This window comes from Stigmatopora argus, chromosome 1, assembly GCF_051989625.1.
Source record: "Stigmatopora argus isolate UIUO_Sarg chromosome 1, RoL_Sarg_1.0, whole genome shotgun sequence".
Lineage (NCBI taxonomy): Eukaryota > Metazoa > Chordata > Actinopteri > Syngnathiformes > Syngnathidae > Stigmatopora > Stigmatopora argus.
The window spans coordinates 21817982-21845281 of NC_135387.1; the positions used below are offsets into that span (position 1 = coordinate 21817982).

Here is a 27300-nt window from a genome sequence, read left to right on the forward strand (position 1 = left end):
CAACCAACCTCAGACACACTTGGGTATCTACAATGTTGTCCAAACTGATTTATTCATATTTATTTTAGTTTCTAACTAATATAGTATATAATAATCTGCGTGTTACACCTAAATCTTCTTACTCTGCCCCCTACCCCCAATAGAAAGAACTGGAAATCACTTAAAAGTTTGGTGTATACTGTAACAACACGGTGCCTAAAATTATTTCTTCATTTTCTTTTAAATCGGAAGGTCATCACTTAAGTGCTATGTATGAGGCATACACGGAGAAGGAAAATATTGACATTAGTGGGTGATGCATTGTCATATATGTACAGTAGGCATGTTTAAAATATCAAATACATAAACAATTTGAATCAGCAGCAATTCGTGTTTTGTTTGATAGTGTGTTACCCTTTAATGTAGAGTCAAAGTCAAGGGAAGAAAAATAAAAAGTAGTTCCCTTTATTCCTTAGCGTGTGGCGTGATAGTTTGTGTAGCTCCGCAAAGAGCGCGACTACGTCCATAATAGTCTGTAATTGGTTTTGAGGTAGATGAGTGTCTCCAAGTTCTTTGGTAAGAAACGCCCACTTGCGGGCAAAAGACTACGCTCGGCCTTGCTGAAGATACTTTCCACCGCCGTGCTGCAAGCAGGTATGGGCAACGCCCTCTTAGCCACCTGGGCAAGCAGCGGGAAGTCGATTGCTTTACGTCGCCAGTAATGCAAAGCCTCTTCGTGTGTGGGATCTTCTCGCAAGTAGATACTCAGCTCCTGCTCCAGGCTTTTGGTCGTGGGTCTCTGTTTGATGAATGAAAAGAGCTTACAGGGCCGAGCCAGTGAGGACACGGGCGACGACGCCGGGGTCGGAGACGGGTGGGAATGAGGGCGCCGTTCTGTGTTGGAGTCTGTGGAATATTTGGATAATTCTTCCAGAAGGACATGTCTGTGCCACTCAGGGTCAGCGCTCCACGTGAGCTTGAACTGAGGGTCCAGGGTGGTGGCAGCGATGTAAAGAGGGTCCTCCAGAATCGGAGCGAGTCTCCGCTCCACGGCTTCGCTGAGGCTCACCAGGAGAGAGGGACAATGTGGGGTGGACGTCTCCGAGAGATGCTTGCGTAGGCCCAAAACACACGGGAGTGCCAGACTGAGGGAAACGTGTTTAGTATCTGTCTGTGTGTCCACACACACCATTTCCCAAGCCTCCATGAAGGGCTCTAAAGTGTCAGTGAGTTCTCTCAGCAGCGCCGTTTCTGGAACACCAAGCAGCACTTCTCCAGGACCGCTCATCTCCTCCAAGACTTCCGTAGAGTCCAACAGCCGACGGAGGACCTGAATCCCAGCAGAGGTACGCTGTTTGGTGACCACTTCTCATTATCGCATTTAATATCATCTCGTTCAATATATCCTGTGTTGTTTTAGTAAGTACTAAGTCAATGTATTAACAGAACATATTCATCTGATGTTTTTTCTTCCTCAGCAATCTTACCTCACAATCCTTCAACGTCACAGGGAAAGGTCAATTCAGGACTTTTTAAGGACTTTCTAATACCATCTCAAAAGAAATTTAAGACCAAGTTGACAAAAGATTTCTTTTTTTGCTAAATGTCACGCTTGAGCAACATGACATTCACATGTCGAAAACAATGCATATAATAAGGAAGAGGCATCACTTATTTGTATCGGGTTCATTCTTACGACAATATTTTTTTTAAATTCTAAAAACCCACTAAGACAAAATGCTAGTTAAATTTTAGTTTCGACAGCATCATTGCGTGATTGCATTCCTTACTCAAATCTTACTAGAACCAACGAGGTTGACCCCATATGGTTCCTAGAAATTATAGCAGGGGACGAGTTTTGAAAGAAATCATGTTTGATGAAATAATTCATCATGTTCAAATTTTAAAGACTTTTTTAATGTGTATTTTTATACATACACATCTCCCTCCTCTACCACACATGAATCAAATGATCAACTCATCAGCAACCTGTCCAAAAGCTTCATACCGATCCCGATTATTTGATTTAGGTGTGTTGGTGAAGGGAGACATGGAAAACAGACTGGATAGGGGCCCTCGAGGACCGGAGTTGGCCACCCCGGCCGGACTTAAGGCATTGTTTAAAAAAAAACTAATGTAATGCCTTTCAAGACTTTAAAAGGATCTGTGGGAACCTTGCAGAAAGATCAATGGGCAATTACTTATATCGTACATACCTTAAGTTGGGCAGCCCAGTCTCGAACCAGTGGCGAAGCGCTTTCTTGACCCCCAATCACCAAACCAGAACAATCAAACACCTGGCTCAATTTCTCTGACGGAACCACCGTTGTGATGTAGCTGTAGAAGCGGCCAGCTTTGGCCAGGGCAGAAGCGAGCTGCGTACAAGAACGCAGCCCCTCTCTGACACAATGGCTGAGCGAGCGAGAGAAGCAGTCCACGCGACCCACACCGAGACCCCGCTCCCACGAGTCCTCCCATACTTCTTCTGACACGGGACCGTTCCGAATGCCTCCTTCCACATTGGCGTGGCTTTCGCCATTGTCCTCGTCGCCCGGCTCGTGACAGAAACCGGGTAGACGGCAGGACTTCACGGAGCTCGTGGCCAGGAGTGGGTCAGCGACCACACGGAAGGCTCTTCCGGACACGCCGTGAAGGTGACATACATCGTCAACATCGGAAAGAACACGATTTCCAGTCAGGGGAAGGCAGGCCAGGAGAGCGGAGCGCATCTGCCACTCCAAAGACAGAAAGTGGCAGGTGACGCCGATGTAACTAAAGAAAGAGGGGTAACCTCATAAACTTTCAGGAATAAACCCTGTGCTAAAATTAATTTTATCTGTTTTTCCCCCAAATTCTTACCCTAATGTGGGTGTGGATGAGGCCCTCCAGACATCCAGGCTGAGGCTGAAGGCATGCGCTGAAGCCAGGGCCTGACGAATAGTCAGCTGAGCCTGGTAGGTGTAGGCTGGGAGGAGCTGGTTCTGGATGTAGTGCTGAGAATCCGGAGTGTAGCGTGGCTCCAGAATCTGAAGCAGCACTCTAAAGCCAAGGTTTTCCACCATGGAAACTGGCTGTAGATCGTGAACGATCATCTTAGCAATTGCCTCACTTATCAAAACCTGTGGAGATATTCATGCGGGAAGAGGTCAAGAATTATTTCACATGGGCGCTGAAGTCTCATGGCGGCCTCACCCACCTGACGTGGGTCGTGCTTGTCAAACTTGCTCATTCCTCCACCTCCTCCTCCTCCTCCTCCACCTCCTCCTCCTCCTCCGTCCAGCGCTCCCATCCCTCCAGCACTTCCTCCCGTGCCCACTGCCATCGGAAGAGCGTAGCGGGCGTTCATTCCATTTGCCGTCAAAGTGTGCATTGGTGCACAAGGGTAGCCTTCTCTCTTCATGTCCTTCCTTTTGACAAAGTCGTCATACATGGCTTGGTGCTTGCGCTGAAGGAGACAAAGTTATTGCCCTAAAACTGTAGAAACTAAAACATGGCTTATTACAGGATCCAAGGAGAATTTGGGTAGCAACAAATTTGAAAAACACAAGCAAACGTATCCAGGAACCATAAAGGTTTTTTTTTTTTTTGTTTTTTTTTGATGAAGCTTTAGTCTGTGTTTTGAAATAGGTGACATAAATCAATAAATGGTCTGTTTTGGTGCTGATAGTTCATTTTAGGATGTCAAGCATTTCTCAAGGTGATGGATTTAAAACTATTCAAGTGATTTCAATAGACTTTTGATTGGCTTTTTAATGAACTTAGTTATTCTGTTGGCTTCCCAAGATTTGACTGACTCTTTAAAAATTGACCCCGCCCCTCGCTAAACACGGTTACGCCCCTGCCCAATATGTCCTTCGATTCGGCAATGACCAGTATACAACATGCTTCGTATTGCAAATTTGCATTGTGTTTGGGGAGGAATTACCTTAAGATGCGTGACAAAATTGGACGTGACACTGCGCTTTGCCTGGATCCTGGTGCCACACGCCTTGCAGTTGGATTCGATCTTGCCATTCTCCCCCTCGAACACAATATTAAAGTAATCCAAAATAGACACTTTCGAAACGGACGCCATGAGCATTTACTAATCCTCACTTGATCCAAAATTAATTTCACGTCAAACGCTGATCAATACGATGACGATGATGTTGATGGTGGTGATGATGATGATGAAAGCGAGGTAGCGGTCCTTCCTCGTTGGATTGCATGGGGGCCGGTCGGCGTGTTTACTTCTCTGCCCCCGGTCAAACAAATTAGGGCAAAAAAATAATAAGAAAAAAAACCAAACACACCTGCAAATGTGTTGTTTACAGAACCGGAAACCAAACACTGGCGACTGCAGGGGGATGTCACAAGGACCTCCAGTGTGAGGTAACCATAGATATATATATAAAGCGCAAGATGCGAATAGTTGGAGTCGTCAGCGTTAACAGCTGGCGGCCATCTTTTAGCAGGATGGCATCATTATAGCAGGAGGCCCGTGCGGCCTCTAGCGGCGAAGGCTCACTTGAGGCGAGTGGTTTCTCTACCAAATTATTCTTAAATTTATCAAACGATTTGGTTAGTAACGACCCGTTTTAACGTAGTTATAGTCAATGTAGTATGTTAAAAAATATTAGCTTTGATGGGCACAAAGTTAATACTTACTGTTTTCAAGTGGCACTGACACAAAATGGCTAATAAGAGATTACGCCCGACCCGATTGGCTCGCACCTCACATTACACAACTAGGTGTTTAAATACATGGCACCGATGGAGGGAATGTCTACTGTTCGGACGCATGTGTGTGCAATGGTGGCCATAATCACTCTGGCTGGCTTTATTAGACCCCAATTTGACCAATAATGGTTGGAAGACCCACCCCACTTAATTTAATGGGTCTATTCAGTTTAATTTAGCTGTTGAATGGCTGTACATTCTTTTGCGTGTTTGCCCCAGGCCTGCGTGGATTTTCTCTGGGTACTCCGGCTTCCTCCCGGGTCCAAAAATTAGATGAAATTATATTCAAACACGAAATGTGAAAAAACGCAGTGGTTCCCCTGTTTTCCGCGGTGTACCAGAAAAACTGAGAAATGTAAAAAAAACTATCATTGTCAAGCATTTCCCATTCAAGTGTACCCTGGAATTTCTTTCCCATAGTAATCGTATAATTTAATAAGCAAAGACAAAAACAACACATACAAAAACATGACTAATAAATGTCACAGAACTAACACAAAGATCATATTCCCTTACAAAATTGTTGTTACGTGTTCTTTTTTCCATCTTTTTCCTTAAAACAGTGCTTTAGCTCATTTCTAGTATTTAATATCAGCACCTGAAGCGTCGCAATCTCAGCAGACAGCTCGATGACTGGAAAACAAAAGAGAACAGAGAATGCTTCATTAGTAGTCGTGATGAGTAATCTTGCACAAACTTGGATAAACGTAGCACGCGCCTTAGAAACAATGAACATTTCTCAGTCTAGATCACTTTCTTCCTTTATATAAAATAGTAATACTATTTTCCAATTAGCCAGGGTCCAGTAGAAGCTTGTGGCATCTTTTCCAAATATACTATTTGAAAATTCTGTTGGAAAAAAACATTCATAAAATCCTTCAGCACCTTGCTTAAAAGATGCCTGGGCTTGTTTCAGCGATTGTGGCACTAAAATCCCAAACCACTGCAGTGGATTTTTCTGAGGATTATGTTCACTTTTTGAAATTGGTTGGTCCTGAGGCATCTTTTTACTACTTAAGTCCTCCTCTGGCTCCTTCTCACTGTTAGATTTTTTGGGTTTTCTTCTCTGTTTGACACCTGAGGGCAAGAAATGGAAATCAAAATGTTGAGCAACTATTTTAAGGTGGTTACAATTGAATGCACTTGTAAAAAAAATACAAAAAAAGAGCATGGACTTACCTTCTTTTTGTGGGCCAATGTCTTCCACATGTATTTTCCTGTCTTCATGCGGCGGCACCTCTGTGCAGAACTCAATTTTGTCATGATCAAGTGTACTGTATACACACGAGGACAGATCATCACCCATGGAAAAGATAACTGTCAATCCATTTTGATTACACAACCTCAGTTCCAATTAAATTGAGATGTGTTCCACATAAATAAAAAGAGAATCCAATGATTTGCAAATCATGTTCAACCAAATGTAATTGATTATCAGTTTGAACATTGAAGTTCTTGTCTTGGTAAAGCTTTCAATTAACGAAGGTTAAACATGGTTTTCGAATCTTTGGGTTCTGTTATTATTTATGTCTAACACAACGTCCCAACGTGATTGGAATTGGCGTTTAATCGTGCTTTTTTTCTTACCTTATGCAAAGAGAAACTAGTGGCCTCATCTCACTTGCATACTGAAGGGTGGACACCTGTTTATTCCCCATGGAAAATCGCGCCTTGGAAATAGAAAACCATCCCTGCAGGAAGCATGAAATGAACGAGACAACGTGTTAAGTAAGCTAGTTTTAATATTTGGCAGTGGCTCCTTAGCCGGTAAACGGTCAAATAGTCCCAGGGGCTATGTAGCCGGTAACCGGTCAAATAGCCAATATGGCCCCATAAGAATTCTGTGTGAGGTAAATAGTAAGAAAGTACGTCTACGGAGCCACTGCCTAAATAATAGTCATTAAATCCCTATTCACCTAATGTTAAAAACTATCAATTCGCAATAACACATCAAATTTCAATAAGATTGGTTGAATGGTTTAGAAAATCCCCTATTCACTCAGTGTTAAATAATAGGTTACCGGCTAAATAGCCCCTAGGACTATTTGACCGGTTACCGGCTCAGGAGCCACTGCCTTAATATTTAGCTTTAACAATACCGTATACACCAGGCTAAAGCGGCTCAAAAAATGAGAATACTGTATGTCAGTGTTCTCAACTCTCACACATTGAGCTCGTTCCTCACACAAGCTACTAATTGGACGCAGTAGTATTTTGGATAAATGTATTGTAGTGACAGTTGACATTATTTACCACTAGCAAGCCGTTTCGAGTACATTGCTACCTGCTCGATGAGTGAATTGAGACGAGCCCGTTTGTTCTCCAGTAATTCCAGCTGGTCCATGAAATCAAGCAGTTTTTCGTCCAGTGATTGAGCCGATTCATCCATTTCCTCCTGTAATGTATATATATTAACTTAACTCAGACACAAGAATTTGCTCCGAGGTTGATGAATTATTCACGTGATATTGTATCATGTGACCTAATAGAAGTCACGTGATAGCAACGGTCTATGGTTTTTAACAAGTAGCACCCTCTGGTGCTGGAAAATGGTGCAGCGAAAGTATTTTAAACCGATGTAGCTAAAAGAGTTGATAGCGTCTGGAGGTAGATTTCAAAGCATCAAAATGTATATTTATTGAATTGATTGAATTGAATTGAATGATTTTATTGTGATTATACAAGTATAATGAGATCTAAAGCTTTCACCACGTAGTGCACAGATAACAACAACAACAACATTTACTGACATTTAATGTTTTTGTTATTTCTCGATCAACTAACTGGGTGGCTGTAGACGTATTGCTGTACACAGACACCTCATCTAGCGATTTTCAGCCGTCTAGGACGTCAGCTCGGTAGCCATCTTCGATGTGACATACATGTTCGTAAACTCGTGAAAAGGGAATTAACTGATTTACCAAAGGGCGTTTCTTTGATAAAACATAAGTAAATTATATTTTCCAAAAGAAGTTCCCATACCGGGAGTCGAACCCGGGCCGCCTGGGTGAAAACCAGGAATCCTAACCGCTAGACCATATGGGACTAACGTAGACAGTAGGACAATATTCCTATATTGAAACATGTTAGCAATGAATAATGAGAGTTATCGATAATATTAAGAAAGCATTTCATATAAAACGATAACACGTTTTTGTCCTCATACTGTTGCTCAAACTGAAACAATGTTATAAATTATAACATTGTACAATGTTATAAATTATAACATTGTTTCAGTTTGAGCAACAGTATGAGGACAAAAACGTGTTATCGTTTTATATGAAATGATTTCTTAATATTATCGAATGAAATAAATAAAATGTTGGATTATAATTTATAATCCAACATTTTAAAAGTGTTGACAACATCAGGTCAGTCTGACGGCAAAGTTTAGATTTTCTCATGTCAGACGCTGGGTTGGCAGCAGGATACGTATATTATTTCCTGACCTATTTGGTCGTGCGTGACCCGCTCTGTCACTCAAACCAAAACATATATGGCAAGCAGTCTTCATTCATAAAGGCAAAATTTCACACCGTACTCACAACCCCAGTAGCTCGCCGTGATCGTATAGTGGTTAGTACTCTGCGTTGTGGCCGCAGCAACCCCGGTTCGAATCCGGGTCACGGCAGGGTGTGATTCCCTGGCACGGCATGGGTGTTGATTTTTGGCTTTGGCTGATTTTGCTTATTTTAATAATCAATTAATTTCAGTTTTTAAAAAGACCATACGAATTTTATTCAAACAATAAAGTTTTGATAAAAGTTAGCGTTAGCGAAGACGTGAAAGGTGCGGCACATTTCCTGATGTCTTTTTTCATTGGTGCGTTTCACCTATCACGTCCATGTTCCGAGAGGAAGAGCCAATCGGCGAGTCATACGTAATCACGTGCTATGTGGTACAGGGAATGGAGCAGTCTGATTGGTCAGATATGTTGGTTGCCTCTTTGAGTTTCTTGCGGACTGTCTTTACCTGTGTTGTACTTGCTCCTGATCGCCGGCGTTTCTTAGTCAAAGGTTTGCGATTTTGCTCTTCTTAAAACCTTAGACAAAGCTAAATAACATTCAAAATGTAAGACACTTTGTATGCCACTCCCTGACGTCTGAGTTCATTGGGGAATTTGTTTGTAATGAAGGTATATGCAGGCAATTTACATCCGTTTTCAAGCTATACTGTTGTGGTCTTCTTCTCAAAACAGGCAATGGAGGCATCTGCACATGTTCATCCGTACTGGCCCAAGGATCTTGTGATTCCCACATATGTGGCCAATGATAGGTCGATGGCAGAGATCCTGACGTTTCTCTTCTCCGTGTCTGCTGCGTTTCTGCTGGTGACCTGGATGGTCACTGGCCGGCTGGGAACGTTGAGGCGTCTGGCTGTATGCTGGTTCGCAGTCTGCGGTTTCATCCACAGTGTCATTGAGGGATGGTTCTCTCTCTACTATGATCTTATTCCGGGAGACCAAAGTTTCCTCTCACAGTTGTGTGAGTACAAAAAGTTGTTTACGTTGTCACGTCCGGGGGAGAACGGGGTTCCTTGTTGGACGAGGTACTCGTCTAACTTGCTATAAATCGGCCACCAGAGGGCGGTGTTGCTCAATATGTTTTGAAGTTTAAAAATGATATAACTTTTCACATCCTTCTTCCAGGGAAGGAGTATTCTAAAGGGGATAGTCGATATGTAATGTGAGTATATGATTGCACACAGATCAAATGTGTATTATACTTCTTGCACAGCAGATTCATTGCACTAAAATGATGTTTTTTGTGTGTTCAGAGCTGATAACTTCACTGTTTGTATGGAGACAGTGACTGCGTTGTTTTGGGGACCATTTAGCTTTTGGGCTGTGTTTGCCTTCTTGACTAACAAGCCATACAGATTTGTCTTGCAGCTTATACTTTCACTTGGTAAGGAAAAGTTAAACATCTGTTACTTTGCGCTACACCTGTAGGTTGAGTTTCAAGGCAGGCCATGTCATGTCATCCTTTTGCAGGTCAGCTGTACGGAGATGTGCTGTACTTCTTTATAGAACACAGAGAGGGCTATACTCACGGTGAGCCGGGGCATCCCATCTACTTCTGGTTCTACTTTGTGTTCTTGAACGCTCTCTGGATCTTCATACCGCTGGTCCTCATTGTGGATGCCTGGAGACAGCTGACCGTCGCCCAAGCACAATCAGATGGGAGGAAGTCTCCCAAGGCCAAGAAGCAATAAGAGGATGTCACTTGGGATTCCACTAACATACATGAAAAGACACGCGAGGCTGGAAGGAAGGTTGAAACAAATCAAATTGTGACATGGACTGAAACATTTAATAAATCTTTTTTATAATGTGCTCCTCGTCCAGATGTAAAATCAATGACACAAACATTTGCACGTGGCTGCGACTCCTTCGCAACCATGTCGTTGAGGAACAGTAATACTAACAACACAGGGTCAATGGGGGGAGTTCATGAAAATCCTGAATCATTTTTATTTTCATTTCCAATGAACTGGGCTCTCCTATCAAAACTCACTCTCTACAGACATATTTGTCTGCCTTTTTCAAATAACGAAATTTGGGTAGCTACTGTAGCGGTTGCCGAAATAGCTCAGTTGGGAGAGCGTTAGACTGAAGATCTAAAGGTCCCTGGTTCGATCCCGGGTTTCGGCATTTTGTGGCTCTCATTACGGCGACGTATTTTGTCTTAGAACGAAAAAAGGATATCCGCTATTAATTAAAAATGACCATGTATAGGAAGGTTTTTTAACTTTAAAAATAAAGACCATGTATAGTAACAGTCTTTTTTCTTAAAAAAAAGACCAGAAAAAAAAGCCTTACTATACATTGTATAGTAAAGCTTTTTTTCTTTAAAAAACGACATAGTATATTAAGGTTTTTTTTCTTTAAAAAAAACGACATAGTATAGTAAGGCTTTTTTCTTAAAAAACGACGTAGTATAGTAAGGCTTTTTTATTTTTAAAAACGACATAGTATGGTAAGGCTTTTTTTCTAAGAAAAACGACATAGTATAGTAAGGCTTTTTTCTTAAAAAACGACATGGTATATATAGTAAGGCTTTTTTCTTTAAAAAATGACATAGTATAGTAAGGCTTTTTTTTCTTTAAAAATGACATAGTAAAGTAAGGATTTTTTCTTAAAAAATGACATAGTATAGTAAGGCTTTTTTCTTAAAAAACGACCATGTATAGTAAGCCTTTTTTTCCTAAAAAAAACGACATAGTACAGTAAGGCTTCTTTCTTTAAAATAAAAAAGCCTTCCTGTTCATGGTCTTTTTTTTAAAGAAAAAAACCTCACTATACGGTTTTTTTTAAAAAGAAAAAAGCCTTACTATACCATGTCGTTTTTTTTTTTTTTTTTAAAGCCATGTATAGTAAGACTTTTTTTCTTTAAAAAAACGACATAGTATAGTAAGGCTTTTTTTCTTAAAAAACGACGTAGTATAGTAAGGCTTTTTTATTTTTAAAAACAACATAGTATGGTAAGGCTTTTTTTCTAAGAAAAACGACATAGTATAGTAAGGCTTTTTTCTTAAAAAACGACATGGTATATATAGTAAGGCTTTTTTCTTTAAAAAATGACATAGTATAGTAAGGCTTTTTTTTCTTTAAAAATGACATAGTAAAGTAAGGATTTTTTCTTAAAAAATGACATAGTATAGTAAGGCTTTTTTCTTAAAAAACGACCATGTATAGTAAGCCTTTTTTTCCTAAAAAAAACGACATAGTACAGTAAGGCTTCTTTCTTTAAAATAAAAAAGCCTTCCTGTTCATGGTCTTTTTTTAAAGAAAAAAACCTCACTATACGGTTTTTTTAAAGAAAAAAGCCTTACTATACCATGTCGTTTTTTTTATTTTTTAAAAGCCATGTATAGTAAGACTTTTTTTCTTAAAAAAAACGACATAGTATAGTAAGGCTTTTTTCTTAAAAAACGACGTAGTATAGTAAGGCTTTTTTATTTTTAAAAACGACATAGTATGGTAAGGCTTTTTTTCTAAGAAAAACGACATAGTATAGTAAGGCTTTTTTCTTAAAAAACGACATGGTATATATAGTAAGGCTTTTTTCTTTAAAAAATGACATAGTATAGTAAGGCTTTTTTTTCTTTAAAAATGACATAGTAAAGTAAGGATTTTTTCTTAAAAAATGACATAGTATAGTAAGGCTTTTTTCTTAAAAAACGACCATGTATAGTAAGCCTTTTTTTCCTAAAAAAAACGACATAGTACAGTAAGGCTTCTTTCTTTAAAATAAAAAAGCCTTCCTGTTCATGGTCTTTTTTTTAAAGAAAAAAACCTCACTATACGGTTTTTTTTTAAAGAAAAAAGCCTTACTATACCATGTCGTTTTTTTTTTTTTTTAAAAGCCATGTATAGTAAGACTTTTTTTCTTTAAAAAAACGACATAGTATAGTAAGGCTTTTTTCTTAAAAAACGACGTAGTATAGTAAGGCTTTTTTATTTTTAAAAACGACATAGTATGGTAAGGCTTTTTTTCTAAGAAAAACGACATAGTATAGTAAGGCTTTTTTCTTAAAAAACGACATGGTATATATAGTAAGGCTTTTTTCTTTAAAAAATGACATAGTATAGTAAGGCTTTTTTTTCTTTAAAAATGACATAGTAAAGTAAGGATTTTTTCTTAAAAAATGACATAGTATAGTAAGGCTTTTTTCTTAAAAAACGACCATGTATAGTAAGCCTTTTTTTCCTAAAAAAAACGACATAGTACAGTAAGGCTTCTTTCTTTAAAATAAAAAAGCCTTCCTGTTCATGGTCTTTTTTTTAAAGAAAAAAACCTCACTATACGGTTTTTTTTAAAGAAAAAAGCCTTACTATACCATGTCGTTTTTTTTATTTTTTAAAAGCCATGTATAGTAAGACTTTTTTTCTTAAAAAAAAACGACATAGTATAGTAAGGCTTTTTTCTTAAAAAACGACGTAGTATAGTAAGGCTTTTTTATTTTTAAAAACGACATAGTATGGTAAGGCTTTTTTTCTAAGAAAAACGACATAGTATAGTAAGGCTTTTTTCTTAAAAAACGACATGGTATATATAGTAAGGCTTTTTTCTTTAAAAAATGACATAGTATAGTAAGGCTTTTTTTTCTTTAAAAATGACATAGTAAAGTAAGGATTTTTTCTTAAAAAATGACATAGTATAGTAAGGCTTTTTTCTTAAAAAACGACCATGTATAGTAAGCCTTTTTTTCCTAAAAAAAACGACATAGTACAGTAAGGCTTCTTTCTTTAAAATAAAAAAGCCTTCCTGTTCATGGTCTTTTTTTTAAAGAAAAAAACCTCACTATACGGTTTTTTTTTAAAGAAAAAAGCCTTACTATACCATGTCGTTTTTTTTTTTTTTTTAAAGCCATGTATAGTAAGACTTTTTTTCTTTAAAAAAACGACATAGTATAGTAAGGCTTTTTTCTTAAAAAACGACGTAGTATAGTAAGGCTTTTTTATTTTTAAAAACGACATAGTATGGTAAGGCTTTTTTTCTAAGAAAAACGACATAGTATAGTAAGGCTTTTTTCTTAAAAAACGACATGGTATATATAGTAAGGCTTTTTTCTTTAAAAAATGACATAGTATAGTAAGGCTTTTTTTTCTTTAAAAATGACATAGTAAAGTAAGGATTTTTTCTTAAAAAATGACATAGTATAGTAAGGCTTTTTTCTTAAAAAACGACCATGTATAGTAAGCCTTTTTTTCCTAAAAAAAACGACATAGTACAGTAAGGCTTCTTTCTTTAAAATAAAAAAGCCTTCCTGTTCATGGTCTTTTTTTTAAGAAAAAAACCTCACTATACGGTTTTTTTTAAAGAAAAAAGCCTTACTATACCATGTCGTTTTTTTTTTTTAAAAGCCATGTATAGTAAGACTTTTTTTCTTTAAAAAAACGACATAGTATAGTAAGGCTTTTTTCTTAAAAAACGACGTAGTATAGTAAGGCTTTTTTATTTTTAAAAACAACATAGTATGGTAAGGCTTTTTTTCTAAGAAAAACGACATAGTATAGTAAGGCTTTTTTCTTAAAAAACGACATGGTATATATAGTAAGGCTTTTTTCTTTAAAAAATGACATAGTATAGTAAGGCTTTTTTCTTAAAAAACGACCATGTATAGTAAGCCTTTTTTTCCTAAAAAAAAACGACATAGTACAGTAAGGCTTCTTTCTTTAAAATAAAAAAGCCTTCCTGTTCATGGTCTTTTTTTTAAGAAAAAAACCTCACTATACGGTTTTTTTTAAAGAAAAAAGCCTTACTATACCATGTCGTTTTTTTTTTTTAAAAGCCATGTATAGTAAGACTTTTTTTCTTTAAAAAAACGACATAGTATAGTAAGGCTTTTTTCTTAAAAAACGACGTAGTATAGTAAGGCTTTTTTATTTTTAAAAACAACATAGTATGGTAAGGCTTTTTTTCTAAGAAAAACGACATAGTATAGTAAGGCTTTTTTCTTAAAAAACGACATGGTATATATAGTAAGGCTTTTTTCTTTAAAAAATGACATAGTATAGTAAGGCTTTTTTTTCTTTAAAAATGACATAGTAAAGTAAGGATTTTTTCTTAAAAAATGACATAGTATAGTAAGGCTTTTTTCTTAAAAAACGACCATGTATAGTAAGCCTTTTTTTCCTAAAAAAAACGACATAGTACAGTAAGGCTTCTTTCTTTAAAATAAAAAAGCCTTCCTGTTCATGGTCTTTTTTTAAAGAAAAAAACCTCACTATACGGTTTTTTTTAAAGAAAAAAGCCTTACTATACCATGTCGTTTTTTTTTTTTTTTTAAAGCCATGTATAGTAAGACTTTTTTTCTTAAAAAAAAACGACATAGTATAGTAAGGCTTTTTTCTTAAAAAACGACGTAGTATAGTAAGGCTTTTTTATTTTTAAAAACGACATAGTATGGTAAGGCTTTTTTTCTAAGAAAAACGACATAGTATAGTAAGGCTTTTTTCTTAAAAAACAACATGGTATATATAGTAAGGCTTTTTTCTTTAAAAATGACATAGTATAGTAAGGCTTTTTTTTCTTTAAAAATGACATAGTAAAGTAAGGATTTTTTCTTTAAAAATGACATAGTATAGTAAGGCTTTTTTCTTAAAAAACGACCATGTATAGTAAGCCTTTTTTTCCTAAAAAAAACGACATAGTACAGTAAGGCTTCTTTCTTTAAAATAAAAAAGCCTTCCTGTTCATGGTCTTTTTTTTAAAGAAAAAAACCTCACTATACGGTTTTTTTTTTAAAGAAAAAAGCCTTACTATACCATGTCGTTTTTTTTTTTTTAAAAGCCATGTATAGTAAGACTTTTTTTCTTTAAAAAAACGACATAGTATAGTAAGGCTTTTTTCTTAAAAAACGACGTAGTATAGTAAGGCTTTTTTATTTTTAAAAACGACATAGTATGGTAAGGCTTTTTTTCTAAGAAAAACGACATAGTATAGTAAGGCTTTTTTTCTTAAAAAACGACATGGTATATATAGTAAGGCTTTTTTCTTTAAAAAATGACATAGTATAGTAAGGCTTTTTTTTCTTTAAAAATGACATAGTAAAGTAAGGATTTTTTCTTAAAAAATGACATAGTATAGTAAGGCTTTTTTCTTAAAAAACGACCATGTATAGTAAGCCTTTTTTTCCTAAAAAAAAACGACATAGTACAGTAAGGCTTCTTTCTTTAAAATAAAAAAGCCTTCCTGTTCATGGTCTTTTTTTTAAAGAAAAAAACCTCACTATACGGTTTTTTTAAAGAAAAAAGCCTTACTATACCATGTCGTTTTTTTTTTTTAAAAGCCATGTATAGTAAGACTTTTTTTCTTAAAAAAAAACGACATAGTAAGGCTTTTTTCTTAAAAAACGACGTAGTATAGTAAGGCTTTTTTATTTTTAAAAACGACATAGTATGGTAAGGCTTTTTTTCTAAGAAAAACGACATAGTATAGTAAGGCTTTTTTCTTAAAAAACGACATGGTAGATATAGTAAGGCTTTTTTCTTTAAAAAATGACATAGTATAGTAAGGCTTTTTTTCTTTAAAAATGACATAGTAAAGTAAGGATTTTTTCTTAAAAAATGACATAGTATAGTAAGGCTTTTTTCTTAAAAAACGACCATGTATAGTAAGCCTTTTTTTCCTAAAAAAAAACGACATAGTACAGTAAGGCTTCTTTCTTTAAAATAAAAAAGCCTTCCTGTTCATGGTCTTTTTTTAAAAGAAAAAAACCTCACTATACGGTTTTTTTTTAAGAAAAAAGCCTTACTATACCATGTCGTTTTTTTTTTTTAAAAAGCCATGTATAGTAAGACTTTTTTTCTTTAAAAAAACGACATAGTATAGTAAGGCTTTTTTTCTTTAAAAAACGACATAGTATAGTAAGGCTTTTTTCTTTAAAAAATGATATAGTATAGTAAGGCTTTTTTCTTTAAAAAAACTACATAGTATAGTAAGGCTTTTTTCTTAAAAAAACAACATAGTATAGTAAGGCTTTTTTCTTAAAAAACAACCATGTATAGTAAGGCTTTTTTCTTAAAAAACGACATAGTATAGTAAGGCTTTTTTCTTTTAAAAAAAAGACCATGAATAGTTAAGCTTTTTTTCTTTAAAAAAACGACATAGTATAGCAAGGCTTTTTTCTTAAAAAACAACATAGTATAGTAAGGCTTTTTTCTCAAAAAAAAACGACATAGTATATATAGTAAGGCTTTTTTCTTAAAAAACGACATAGTATAGTAAGGCTTAAAAAAAAAAGACAATGTATAGTAAGGTTTCTTTCCCTTAAAAATAAGACGATGTATGGTAAGGGATTTTTTAAAGACAATAGATAGCAAAGATTTTTTTCTTTTAAAAAAAGACAATGTATAGTAAAGTTTTTTTTCCTTAAAAATAAGACTATGTATAGTAACATTTAAAAAAACATATATATATATATATATATATATATCAAGGTTTTTTTTTCTTAAAAAAAAAGTCAATGTATAGGCTTTTTTTCTTAAAATAAAAACAGTGTATAGTAAGGCTTTTTTTTCTTTAAAAAAAAAAGTATATTCAGCGTTTTTTTCTTAAAAATAAGACCATGTATAGAAAGGGATTTTTTTAAAGACCTTAGATGGCATATTTTCTTTTTTCTTTAAAAAAGACAATGTATAATAAGGTTTTTTTTCTTAAAAATAAGACCATGAATAGTAAGGTTAAAACATGATTGATTCAACATTTTATTGTTAAAAGTTAAGAGCAAAAGCAAAATTTGGAGAAACATCTGGAGTCTCTTGTTTACTCAGAACCATACTATCTTCTCCTTATAATACAGACATTATTAGTCAAGCAGCAAGAGATCAAGTTGTGGAGTCCTTAACAACAGTGAGGATGACAATAAACAGAGGGAGTTTATTACACCAACTGTCAGAAAAACCACTTTCACACTGAAAATAGATGAAGAGGCTCGGTTAAAAAATGACTATGCAAATAAAAAAAAAAAACAGGATTACATCATTACAGTATCATACATATCCCCGCATTCTAGCTAAACATTTTACTAAGTCTTTGCCCCAACTGTGCATTGGACTCCTTCTCTCTACTCGTGATGTCTTTCAGTGCCTTCACGGCAGCCGTGGATTCCGGCTGAAGCTTCAGGAGTTCTCGAAACGCCAGCCGGGCTTCCTCCAGCTCGTTCACCATGCGACAGGCTTGGCCCAGGCGGTACCAAGCTTTAGCCCCGGCCGGTTCCAGCCGCGTGGCCTTGCTGGCACTTTCTCGAGCCCGCGTCGGCTGCTTCAGTTTGAGCTGACACAATGATAAGTTAGAGTGGAGTTCTGCTTTTATGCTTCGCACTTGATCAAGAGTAGGACAGCATGCTCTTTCCTCAGAGCTTGTTGAATCTGGTTCTTCCGTGTCTATTCTTTTCCTGTCGACTTCGCAGCCTTGCAGGGTGATGATGAGTTTGAGGGCCCGAGCGTAACTGTCAGACGCTCCCCAAACGTCTCCACCCCGGAATCTGTGGCCACCTCTCTCCTTATGGGACTCTGCCCACTCCCATTTTTCACCAGGTGACATCTGCCAGGATTCCTTTCCTGGTGTAAAAGCTTGGAGTTCCACAATGGCGCATATTTCCTGCTTCGATTGGGAATCCCACACATCAGCTGTGTTTATCGGAGTGAGACGTATCTGAGTGATATAAAAATCCAAATTAAAAAGAATATTGCTGCTCTGATGATAAAAAATAATAAATGGGACGCTTTCTTTCCGTACCTCACATGCATCGCCGGCTTTCATGGATTCCAAGCAGGTTTCGGTAACATCACAGTGACCTTCCCCCAATCTCAGTTTTGTCCAGTCGCCTAGCGGTAGCTGCAGAACAGAGTCCAGCTGACGTTGTGGAATGGAACATCCTGGAACATCAAGTGGACCTCCCTGCTTTGTCTCATCACCATTTACGGATGAAAGTTTTTCAGCTCGATCAGTGTCAGCTCGGAGGCGTACACGGACACGGCACAATGAACCCAACCTTGGCTTGTAGGTGGACCATGCTGGGAAAGAACAAAATAAACCCTTGATTACATCCCTACAATTAAAATAAGCAGTAGTAAATGCTTTGGGCAGGCACCTTTTTCTGGAGTACAATCTTTCTGCTGACTTCCCGAAGAAATCAACGTCTTCTGGACCAAATAAAGGCCTCTTGGACACACAGACACCCAAGAAGTGGGGTCGACTCCATCGTGATCAGGAGTCGCAGTGTCGCCATCCAGTGTTGACTCAAGAATGTTGTCCATCTCTCCACCACAAAAAAAGCCTAACAGCAGTTAAATAAAAAAACAGAGTGCCAAATCCTTAATTTCACCTTGGATAACAACAGTAAATGTTATCATTTTCTTTCTTCTGAATTGTTATAGATGGAAGATAGAGTTATCTGAAGTGCTTGTTCCATGTTTTTTCTTTGAAGAAAATTCAACAAAGATGGTGGCCCCTCCATATTGCTAGTTTTAGGGCATACAGAAATAGTTTGGCTGACTTAGGGTGAGTAACATGATACATTCTGGACTAAACAATGACACGCTGGGTTGGCTCCAGCACCCCCCGCGACCCTTGTCAGGATAAACGGTTCAGAAAATGAATGTTTTAGTGCGACATACGGGGACGAACGTCTAATACATTAACAATACATACAAATACAGTTCAATTATTACATAACATAAAATGTATTAAAACTATGGGAGTGTTATTCATGTGTTTTCTTAGTTTGGGCGTTTCAAGTGCTAATATGCCAAAGTTACTATGTGGGAAATGCAGCAACAACAACAAAATTCCGTTTTTCATCTGAAAAAATGTAAATCTCGGAGAAACCCATACAAAGAGTTCGTTTGGGACAAATTTTAACCTGCAAACACAAAGGTGAGTCTGATTGTTTGTAGTGCTTAACGAACCCGAAAGACGACGCAAAAATAGACTATGAGCATTCGTCGATAAAATGTTCATTAAGTGCGAAAAGTGGCAGAGCTGCACATCAGTGTATTTTTTATAAAATAATGTCATACGTACCAGAAGCACTTAGGAAATCTGTTCCGCGTCGGTGTCCATTACTTCGCTTTTTTTCCCAGAGACGTAATGACTGATATTGAACTTTACTGCCATCTAGAGGTTGGGATCAACTTCCAATCATTTTTAAATTGCTTTTTAAACGGACACAAATGACGAATCGCCTCAAATCTCTGTTGAAATGACAAAACAAAACACTTAAGTGCACTACCCACTTGAATATTTGCAGATGTGAATGATTGGCAGCGCCAGTATGGTGAATTGCAGTTTGGGAATCCACCATTTTCTATCACTAATCTGACATAAGCAACCCAAATAAATAAATAACAACATTAATTCATTCAATTTTCCAGCAGCAGTTTTCAAAGCTGGAGTTGACCGAAAACATCACTTGGCACTTACGCAGTTGCATCGGATTCTGCCGCTGGAACCCGCAGCAAGCAAAAAATAAATAAAATAAAAAAAGAAGAAAAAAATCATTTATCTCGTAATCCAGAAATATCCATGCAAATCAGCATCAGTTTTTAAAGATACTTGGCACCTCCTACCAGGCAATTATGCCAATTGCTAGGATTAGTTTGCAGGAAATTGCTTAGAACACCCCGATCTTTAAGCCTGATGTGTGACATGTCTGCAATATGCACCAGACTGTTTATATGTTGTATTCATACATCACACAGCCCTGTGATGTCACACAACCTCCTTGAGCAAGGTGATGTCACATAAGATGCTTGATTGGGTCGAATGACATTCCCCTTTTCATTTGTGCTGAATCCATCTGAAATCTACTGTTGATCTTTGTTTGATTGCTCAGGATTTTGAGCGCCTCCTTTCGATACTCCAACTTATTGGTATTTTGCTTGGTCGTAACCTAAATGGATGTGATACCATATGGCATTAGGAGTCAGCTTGAGTGTATTTCTCGTGCGGTGCTGCTGTCGCAACCAGTCGACATCACCAAATTTCTAGAAGCACATCTCATGCAAATGGTACAATTTGCTGACTCTGACCGAGCAGATCTTAAAGAGGTTGCCTTTCGCTATCAAGAACAATGGGGTAAGTCTGACTACGTTTACACTTTTACACGCAAATAAACTCATTCAAAAATAAATCACTCAGTCAGTATGGAAATGTACTCTAATTGTCCTGCAATCTAACGCAAAAGGAGTGGTGGAAAAAAATCCAGAATCAATCAGAGTTGACTTCTCACCATCTAAAGACCATCCAACATAGAAGTCTTACAGAATTTAGGTTCAAGGTTTTGCTGCGCAATATTAGTCGACAGTTCTACTACGCAATGCCGCTATTTGTATAAAAGGACTTTTCATATGGGACAATATATTGGCTCTGTTTGAACAATGTGACAAGAGTAATACTATTTCCAGAGATCCACATGCCATGTCTAACTCTGTTTCCCTTTGTAGAGAGCGACTTCTTGATGACGATCAGCAGACAGAGAGAAATTGCAGAGATAGGAGTCAGACTGTCTTCATCCTCGTTGTCCATTACCAGATCATTGACTCTGTTGGGGGCGGAGAAACTTGCAGTACCACAGTCATTGCCCTATGAAGAGTTCCCCCTAACTGGTTCTGTGGAAATATGTGGAACATCACAGAAAAAAAAGCAACCACAGTCTTTCACGGTCAGGGTGCCCAGTCAAAAGGAGACAAAAGTGGTTAAAAAGTCTTCAGCGCCTGTCGTCATACAGCTGCCAAATAAACCTTCCCCAGGGACAAAGACGAGAGTCGTCTGTAACGAACACGCCAAGGAGGAGAGGAAAGCACCGCAGACCATCAAACATCCTCCGCGGTCGGTTTCACCCACTTACCTACCGAAAGCATCGCCACAAAAGAAGCCGAGGGCCAGAAAGACGCCTAAAACAAACACGGACAATTTCACCTGCACATTGGAAGACTGCTCGTATCATAAAGCTAAAGATCAGACTGATCAAGACAAAAAAACAGAGCCCGTCCGACCTGCACCGGTAGCGCAAACAGTCCACAAGTATCGGGGTGTTAAAAAACCTGAGGTAGGGCCTGGGTCGGAGATACGGATTCCGTATCGACCCAAAGGAGGGATGATTTTTGATCCAGAACTCATGTCATTGAGTCCAAAGGTATAGTCCGCGACTATGAAGTTTAGAATGTCATCGCATTTAAATTCCATCTCCCTCCCGTTGCTTATTCGAATTCAATAAAGTGAGAGTGAGAACAAACTTTTAATGGTGTATAATTGCTGTGCAAGTACAAAGGGGATTGATTGGATGGATAGAAATGAATTTGAAAAGGAAACGTGATGCCCAACACTGGATGAAGAAAATATGAACTCTTTCGGTCCGATATAAACACGGTAGTTGTTTTGCCTAAGGATGTTCTTTGAGCTCTTTTACAAAACTGCAGTGGCCAACATTTAGGCTCTTGTGCAATTTGGACAATCATAACTCAAGGACCTCAGCTATTTTAGAATTGTACATGTTACATGGCACGAAAGAAAAACTATGAACATAAAGTGATAACACCTGTCTTTTTTGATTAACACAGTTTTAATGCATAACATGAGGCAGGTAACGTTTCCTCATCTTCACTCAAACACTGTAAAACAATTGAGAATTCCAAAACTTATCTTTTTAGGGAACAGACTATTTGATTTTTTTTGTTGCCTAATCCATATGAACAATTTGGTGAGAAGACTTGCTGAGTGTTTGACGTTTACATGTTTATTAAGCAAAACACATACACACACAGACACCCACTAACAAACCAGGCTTTTACAAACCATCACCATGAATGAATGTAACCTAGTTCTGCTCACAAAAAAGGTTCCTTTTTCTTAAGTTCTTAACACAGCATATAAAAATGTAATCTTAGTTACAGGTTTTGTCACACATTGAAAGCAACATGATATTCATTCTGTGATACCTTACAACTGAAAATTGCAAATAAAAAGACAACTGCATGGTAATAATGTGTTTGTCAGGTTATTGCTTACAGAAAGTTTGGTATAGTTTGCTAATGCGAGATGAGTTTTCCACCCTCCGTCCATAGTTTGACCGATGAATATTGTTACTTTCATATGATAATGGCTCCCTTTGAAATATCTGTCAAATGATGCAGAGAAGTACTGTATGTATGGAAAACAAAAAAACCCTGATCAAAGTTTACTTGATGAAGCCCATCAAACTGAACTGTACACCACTTGGTGAAAAAAATGTAGCTTTCAATTTTGATAGGTAACACAATGACAACATACAGCCCTGTGATGCAATCTGACCTCATAGCTGGGTGATGTCACACAATATGACATGATTACTTACATCCATTGAGAAATGCATTTAAAAGCAATTGTTGATCCCTGACACCGTCTTTGTTTCTTGTTATGAGAGGAGTGTCAGAGTGATCATGTTCTGAACACTCAAACCAAGCCACAAACACAAGGATTTCTAAAAGAAGCGACAGTTATCACTGTTTAAAATGGATTCCACGAATCCGTTATCGTTTGGCGTCAAAAGCCTGATAGAATGTACATCCAGGACTACAATATTATCCCAGCCCGATGACATTCCAAAATGTCTAGAAACACATTTAACTCACATGTCAAGGTTTGGAGGCCCAGACCTAAACGATAACGAAGTTGCCTTTCGCTTTCAAGAGCAATGGGGTAAGTTTCATTTTTCTCCTTGTGCAGATTCAAACCCAATTAAATTGTTCCTTGTATACCATTACACTCAACACCAATCCATATTTACCAGTATTGAAATAATGTGTTTTCATAAGAATGTATTTGTAATCATAGGATTAACTCTGCCTGTCTGTCTTAAAACAAAAATCGGATAATGTTACTGAAATAATAATCAGACGTACCTCATATTTCTGACATCTTACTACCCTGATTGAAAATTACACATGAGAGTATACAAATGATTATTTCCTTCTATATTCATGTGTGTTGAAGTAACTTGATTGCTCTCTATCGTGGTAGTAGTTGTAGTAGGGCATACATGGAACATTCCTCACCTTTCTGTGGTTGCAAAAAGCGTGGCAGTGGTACAGGTCCTTAGTAGGAAAAAAACTGTAAAATCCTGACATGGATGGACCAAGCATACCTGACTTTAAAAAAACTATGTACACTTGTTGAATTTATTGCGAAAAAAAATCTGTTCATTAACATGTCTAATGCTGTTACATACTAATTCCAGATGACTAATTGCTGTGAAGTCAAGTGATCTTGTTCTTTACTCCAATTGACAATTTTTTTATTTTTCAAGGGGAAATTTACTGCCCCATACTGCATTTAGTTTTGATTATACCGCAGGCAGAAAGTTGCTTTATTGAACTAATACATTTGAGTATATGTTGCTAATTGAGTGTTGATGAAGGAAGATTTGTTAAGTAGGATGGGGTATGTCGCTCATTATTATTTTGTATTACTGTGTTGCAATACTAACAAGCCAGCAGTTAGCGCCATTATATTAGTGAAATTAAGATACAAAGACGAAAGTGTTGAGAAGAGAAAGTAAAGAGAGAAGTCTAAATGTTGATGGAGGACACTCATCTCTGTTATTCTTTCGGCTTTTTCCTAATGATAGTCAACATGGATTGTGATGAGACTTGAGCATTTGTATATCAACAGTATAATGTTGTTAAATTACATGTAGATGTTGTTATAGATTACTCCATGAGTGGTAATTATGGTGATGTGTGTCAAGTCATCAGCACTTTTTAGACATCAGGCCTACTTCACTTAATATAGTTGCAGTGGTGGGTAATAATTTATACCTCCTCCCAGTAATAGTCTTCATGTGCAGGTTTTAGCCTTACGAACATTGCCGCAGTACTCAGAGATAACATAGAGGAAATGCTCACTCTTTTGCCAAAAACATTCAGACAGACAAAGTAGACAGGCTTTGAAATAAGGACGAGAAATTTCAATGATTTGGAGAGAAAACAAATCTTGTCTCAGTTATACTGCAGTCCATAATACATTCTAATGTAACTATTTTTTTGTCTTTTTAGAGTATGATTTCCTACGAAAGATCAACATAAGGCAAGAAATACGAGACAATTCAGTTGTACAGGAATTGTCTATAACCAGTGTCCAAGATCCATCCAACTCTGCCACCACGTCATTCACTGAGACCAATGTCGGAGAAATATCGTCGTCACCACTACCATCAGTGCATACTAGAAGGGATACACCCACTCAAGTGCCAAATAACGTTACGGAGAATGACATAACTCAAATTGATGAACGACACGAAACAGCAGGCTATGAATCCCCGATGTCCCCTTTGTCAAGATCATCCACAATATCTGTCACTGTGAACAAAATGGGGGAAATATCAAGGCCAATTTCTGCATGCCAATCGCGTTTATCATTTTCAGAGGACAGGCCTGGATCAGTGACTTCACATTGTGTTGCAAACTATTCATCTGATACAGAGGACCTAACTAATCTAGTGCCAAGTTCAGAAGACATATTAGGAACAGGGTCAATTACAGAACGGACGTCGTCAATTACCTATACAGGGTCTGACATCATCATCAAAATCAACACCAGACAAGAATCCCACGAAATAGGCAGAGCGGACTCTCCTATGCCTAATACTTTATCAGTCATTGTGAACGTAACAGAGGAAATATCAAGACCAATGTTGCTGCAAACACAGCGTACATATGGAGAGACAAATCTATCAGATACGCATGTCACTTCTTCAATATCAATGCAAACTACTGAAGACTTGCCCGGTTCTATATTAAATGCCGGGGAAATTCCCAGATTAGAGATCAGTGACATGGAGGGCACAAGTGATGCAAACAATCTCTCTGGAATGGTGCCAACTAGGGAAGATATTTCTGCTGAGTATCACAGAGCAGAAAGAAGACCAGATGGAGAGAACTCTTTTCCATCCAGTGTGCCAAGTTCAACCAATATATCAGTCATTGTGAGTAAAACAGGGATAATATCAGCAGTCTCGCTACCACAACTACACGGAGAATTCCATTTATCTAGTACGGAGAACATACCTGGAACAATGTCATTACAGTGTTCACATGAAGAGGTATACACACCTGGAATAGAGGACATGTATGGACAATCTCAAAATGAGATGTCAGAACATGGTGAGATCTCCTCTGGACCACTGTCATTTCGACATTCACAGGAAGACGTCCGTGTTCCTGATAGAGAAGTATTATCTCGAGCAGCTTCTAGAACACAATCACGCAGTGGACAAGTTCCGTCAGCACATGAAGGAATGGCAAATGTGGAGAACATAGATGGATTCAGGCAACAGCAACATGAGGAGATCACAACACATAATACAGAGGACTTTACTGAACTAGATCCAACTATAGACATACACAAATCTGAGGAAATAACAGAAGACAAATTAACTCTCTCAGTTACAATAAATAAAAGGAAAGATGCAACAAACATTACAAGAGAGGATTCTCCTACACCAGGTCTAGCAGGTTCTTCCACCCTATCGGTTAATGTGAGTATCACGGAGGAAACACCAAGATACTTACAGCAATCACATGGAGAATTAAGTAGATCAGAAACAATGCTCTTGCCGCAGGAACAGACTTCAGTGTTGAATTCTGAATTCCTGCCACAAACATACGGAGAGACTTCTGTATACGAGAGAGAAGAAAAATGTGAATCCCTGCCATATTCAGAAGACATTTCTGGATCTGTGCCCATTAGAGAAGTGATGATGAACACCACTTATCCAGATGAAATGCTTGTATCCAGTTCTGACAATGTACCAAACATTGCGAGCAAAACAGAGGACATGTCGACTCAAGTTTCATTGCCTCAGTCACATGAAGCACTCTATACATCGGATACAGAAGACAAATCTGCACAGGTGTCCCTGCCACCATCAAATAAAGATATTAATTTCTCAGATCAAGAGGGCATTTGTTCACCAGTCCTGTTGCCACAATCACACGAAGGGATCTCCTATTCTGATAAAGATGAAACCACACCTGGACAGGTTGTAAATATAGGGGAAACATCGGGCCCAATGCCCAATCAACTGGAAGAGCAGAATTTGGTTTACAATACAGAGTACATAACTCAACCACTTTCAAATACAGAGGACATATCTAGATCAGGTCCAATTACAGATCACACATTTGATTCATTGCCAAGCAAAGGTTCAGAGTTGTCTATCAAGATCAACAAAAGACAGGAAACTAAACAATTTCTAGCGGACGAGTCACCTGTTTCGACCATATCAAATACATCGACAGTCTCGGTTATTGTTAGTAAAACAGAAGGACCAATACCAGATCCGACGTCCGAATCACAGAGAGATATCCATGCATTAGATACAGAGGACACATTTGAGCAAATGAGACAAACAAAGGACATATCTACATCACTGTCGGTTACGGAAGACGTATCCACACCTGGGCCATCATCCTATGTGGAGTCTGACATCTTGATCAAAATCAATAAAAGACAAGAACCCCAAGAAATAATTGGACTGGAAGGCCCAATGTCTGCTGTATCAAGTTCATCTACGATATCTGTGATTATGAACAAAACAGAAGAAATATTGGGGTCAGTATCACTGCCACAATCACATGGATCTGAGGATAAATGTGTACTAATGTCATCAAAACTTGAAGAGAGACTTTCACCTGAACCAATACCAAATATAGGGGATTTATCTGAAACTGTGCATAGTACAGAAAATATACCTGGACCGGTGCAAAGTTCAGAAGACCTATTAATTCCTGCCCCAGTGAGTTATGTAGAGTCCGACATTGTCATCAAAATCAACAAAGGCCAAGAAAAGACAGGAGAAGATTCATCTACTGTATCAGTTAGTGTGAGCAAAACAGATGGGCTCCAATCACATGAAGAGATCAATATATCTGGGACAAATAATATTCAGGCGGTAGTGTCTTCAACAAAAAATGAAAGCCTGTCATTTAATGCAGAAACTATATCAGGTCCAATACCTAATACGGAAGACTCATTGGTACCAGTGCAGAATACACTTGACCTCTCTGGAGCTTGGTCACAACAACATGAAGATCAATTTGAACTAGGTCCAGGC

At 37.7% G+C, this 27300-nt stretch overlaps 4 protein-coding genes and 3 non-coding genes across 11 annotated transcripts; 3 read left to right on the top strand and 4 right to left on the bottom strand.

Moving 5' to 3' along the window:
• Nucleotides 1-24: 24 nt before the first annotated feature.
• Nucleotides 25-4344, bottom strand: LOC144081359 (zinc finger BED domain-containing protein 4). 2 transcript variants are annotated; one of them, XM_077608436.1, is made up of 6 exons: nt 4075-4344; nt 3905-4000; nt 3176-3424; nt 2839-3098; nt 2196-2751; nt 25-1309 (listed from the first exon to the last, which is right to left on the bottom strand). In XM_077608436.1, the coding sequence occupies exons 3-6, from the start codon at nt 3407-3409 to the stop codon at nt 497-499; spliced, it is 1863 nt and encodes a 620-aa protein (XP_077464562.1). In that variant the 5' UTR covers nt 3410-3424; nt 3905-4000; nt 4075-4344; the 3' UTR covers nt 25-496. The 2 variants fall into 2 exon arrangements, with proteins under 2 accessions (XP_077464562.1, XP_077464561.1); XM_077608435.1 differs by having other exon boundaries at nt 3905-4344.
• A 760-nt stretch (nt 4345-5104) lies between these two features.
• On the bottom strand, nt 5105-7174 carry vma22 (vacuolar ATPase assembly factor VMA22). The gene is made up of 5 exons (XM_077602273.1): nt 6983-7174; nt 6286-6389; nt 5878-5972; nt 5584-5775; nt 5105-5331 (listed from the first exon to the last, which is right to left on the bottom strand). Exons 1-5 carry the CDS (start codon nt 7085-7087, stop codon nt 5225-5227), a joined length of 603 nt encoding a protein of 200 aa, XP_077458399.1. The 5' UTR covers nt 7088-7174; the 3' UTR covers nt 5105-5224.
• Nucleotides 7175-7671: 497 nt separating this feature from the next.
• On the bottom strand, nt 7672-7743 carry trnae-uuc (transfer RNA glutamic acid (anticodon UUC)). The gene has a single exon. It is a non-coding gene; the product is annotated as a tRNA-Glu (tRNA).
• A 514-nt stretch (nt 7744-8257) lies between these two features.
• trnah-gug (transfer RNA histidin (anticodon GUG)) lies at nt 8258-8329 on the top strand. Its single transcript has one exon. It is a non-coding gene; the product is annotated as a tRNA-His (tRNA).
• A 279-nt stretch (nt 8330-8608) lies between these two features.
• ebp (EBP cholestenol delta-isomerase) lies at nt 8609-10033 on the top strand. 2 transcript variants are annotated; one of them, XM_077599353.1, is made up of 5 exons: nt 8609-8714; nt 8897-9182; nt 9347-9383; nt 9475-9605; nt 9692-10033. In XM_077599353.1, the coding sequence occupies exons 2-5, from the start codon at nt 8900-8902 to the stop codon at nt 9910-9912; spliced, it is 672 nt and encodes a 223-aa protein (XP_077455479.1). In that variant the 5' UTR covers nt 8609-8714; nt 8897-8899; the 3' UTR covers nt 9913-10033. The 2 variants fall into 2 exon arrangements, with proteins under 2 accessions (XP_077455479.1, XP_077455488.1); XM_077599362.1 differs by lacking the exon at nt 8609-8714 and adding an exon at nt 8723-8769.
• A 245-nt stretch (nt 10034-10278) lies between these two features.
• Nucleotides 10279-10351, top strand: trnaf-gaa (transfer RNA phenylalanine (anticodon GAA)). Its single transcript has one exon. It is a non-coding gene; the product is annotated as a tRNA-Phe (tRNA).
• A 6532-nt stretch (nt 10352-16883) lies between these two features.
• On the bottom strand, nt 16884-25328 carry fkbpl (FKBP prolyl isomerase like). 3 transcript variants are annotated; one of them, XM_077609023.1, is made up of 5 exons: nt 25298-25328; nt 19233-19325; nt 18301-18486; nt 17946-18223; nt 16884-17861 (listed from the first exon to the last, which is right to left on the bottom strand). In XM_077609023.1, the coding sequence occupies exons 1-5, from the start codon at nt 25311-25313 to the stop codon at nt 17217-17219; spliced, it is 1218 nt and encodes a 405-aa protein (XP_077465149.1). In that variant the 5' UTR covers nt 25314-25328; the 3' UTR covers nt 16884-17216. The 3 variants fall into 3 exon arrangements, with proteins under 3 accessions (XP_077465149.1, XP_077465157.1, XP_077465166.1); XM_077609031.1 differs by lacking the exon at nt 25298-25328 and adding an exon at nt 19632-19826 and having other exon boundaries at nt 19233-19402; XM_077609040.1 differs by lacking the exon at nt 25298-25328 and adding an exon at nt 19445-19533.
• Between the last annotated feature and the right edge of the window lie 1972 nt (nt 25329-27300).

Excerpts from the sequence above, each read along its gene's own strand:
- LOC144081359 (XM_077608435.1), bottom strand. The coding sequence starts at position 4,060 with ATGCTCATGGCGTCCGTTTCGAAAGTGTCTATTTTGGATTACTTTAAT. Across the intron at positions 3,425-3,904 it reads ATTTTGTCACGCATCTTAAG|CGCAAGCACCAAGCCATGTA; the intron begins GTAATTCCTCCC and ends TGTCTCCTTCAG. Across the intron at positions 3,099-3,175 it reads ACAAGCACGACCCACGTCAG|GTTTTGATAAGTGAGGCAAT; the intron begins GTGGGTGAGGCC and ends ATATCTCCACAG.
- vma22 (XM_077602273.1), bottom strand. The coding sequence starts at position 7,087 with ATGGATGAATCGGCTCAATCACTGGACGAAAAACTGCTTGATTTCATG. Across the intron at positions 5,776-5,877 it reads CATTGGCCCACAAAAAGAAG|GTGTCAAACAGAGAAGAAAA; the intron begins GTAAGTCCATGC and ends TCTTGCCCTCAG. Across the intron at positions 5,332-5,583 it reads CCAGGCATCTTTTAAGCAAG|TCATCGAGCTGTCTGCTGAG; the intron begins GTGCTGAAGGAT and ends TTTGTTTTCCAG.
- ebp (XM_077599353.1), top strand. The coding sequence starts at position 8,900 with ATGGAGGCATCTGCACATGTTCATCCGTACTGGCCCAAGGATCTTGTG. Across the intron at positions 9,183-9,346 it reads AAGTTTCCTCTCACAGTTGT|GGAAGGAGTATTCTAAAGGG; the intron begins GTGAGTACAAAA and ends TCCTTCTTCCAG. Across the intron at positions 9,384-9,474 it reads GGGGATAGTCGATATGTAAT|AGCTGATAACTTCACTGTTT; the intron begins GTGAGTATATGA and ends TTGTGTGTTCAG.
- fkbpl (XM_077609023.1), bottom strand. Across the intron at positions 18,487-19,232 it reads AGATTTCCTAAGTGCTTCTG|GCTTTTTTTGTGGTGGAGAG; the intron begins GTACGTATGACA and ends AACTGCTGTTAG. Across the intron at positions 18,224-18,300 it reads AGATTGTACTCCAGAAAAAG|CATGGTCCACCTACAAGCCA; the intron begins GTGCCTGCCCAA and ends GTTCTTTCCCAG.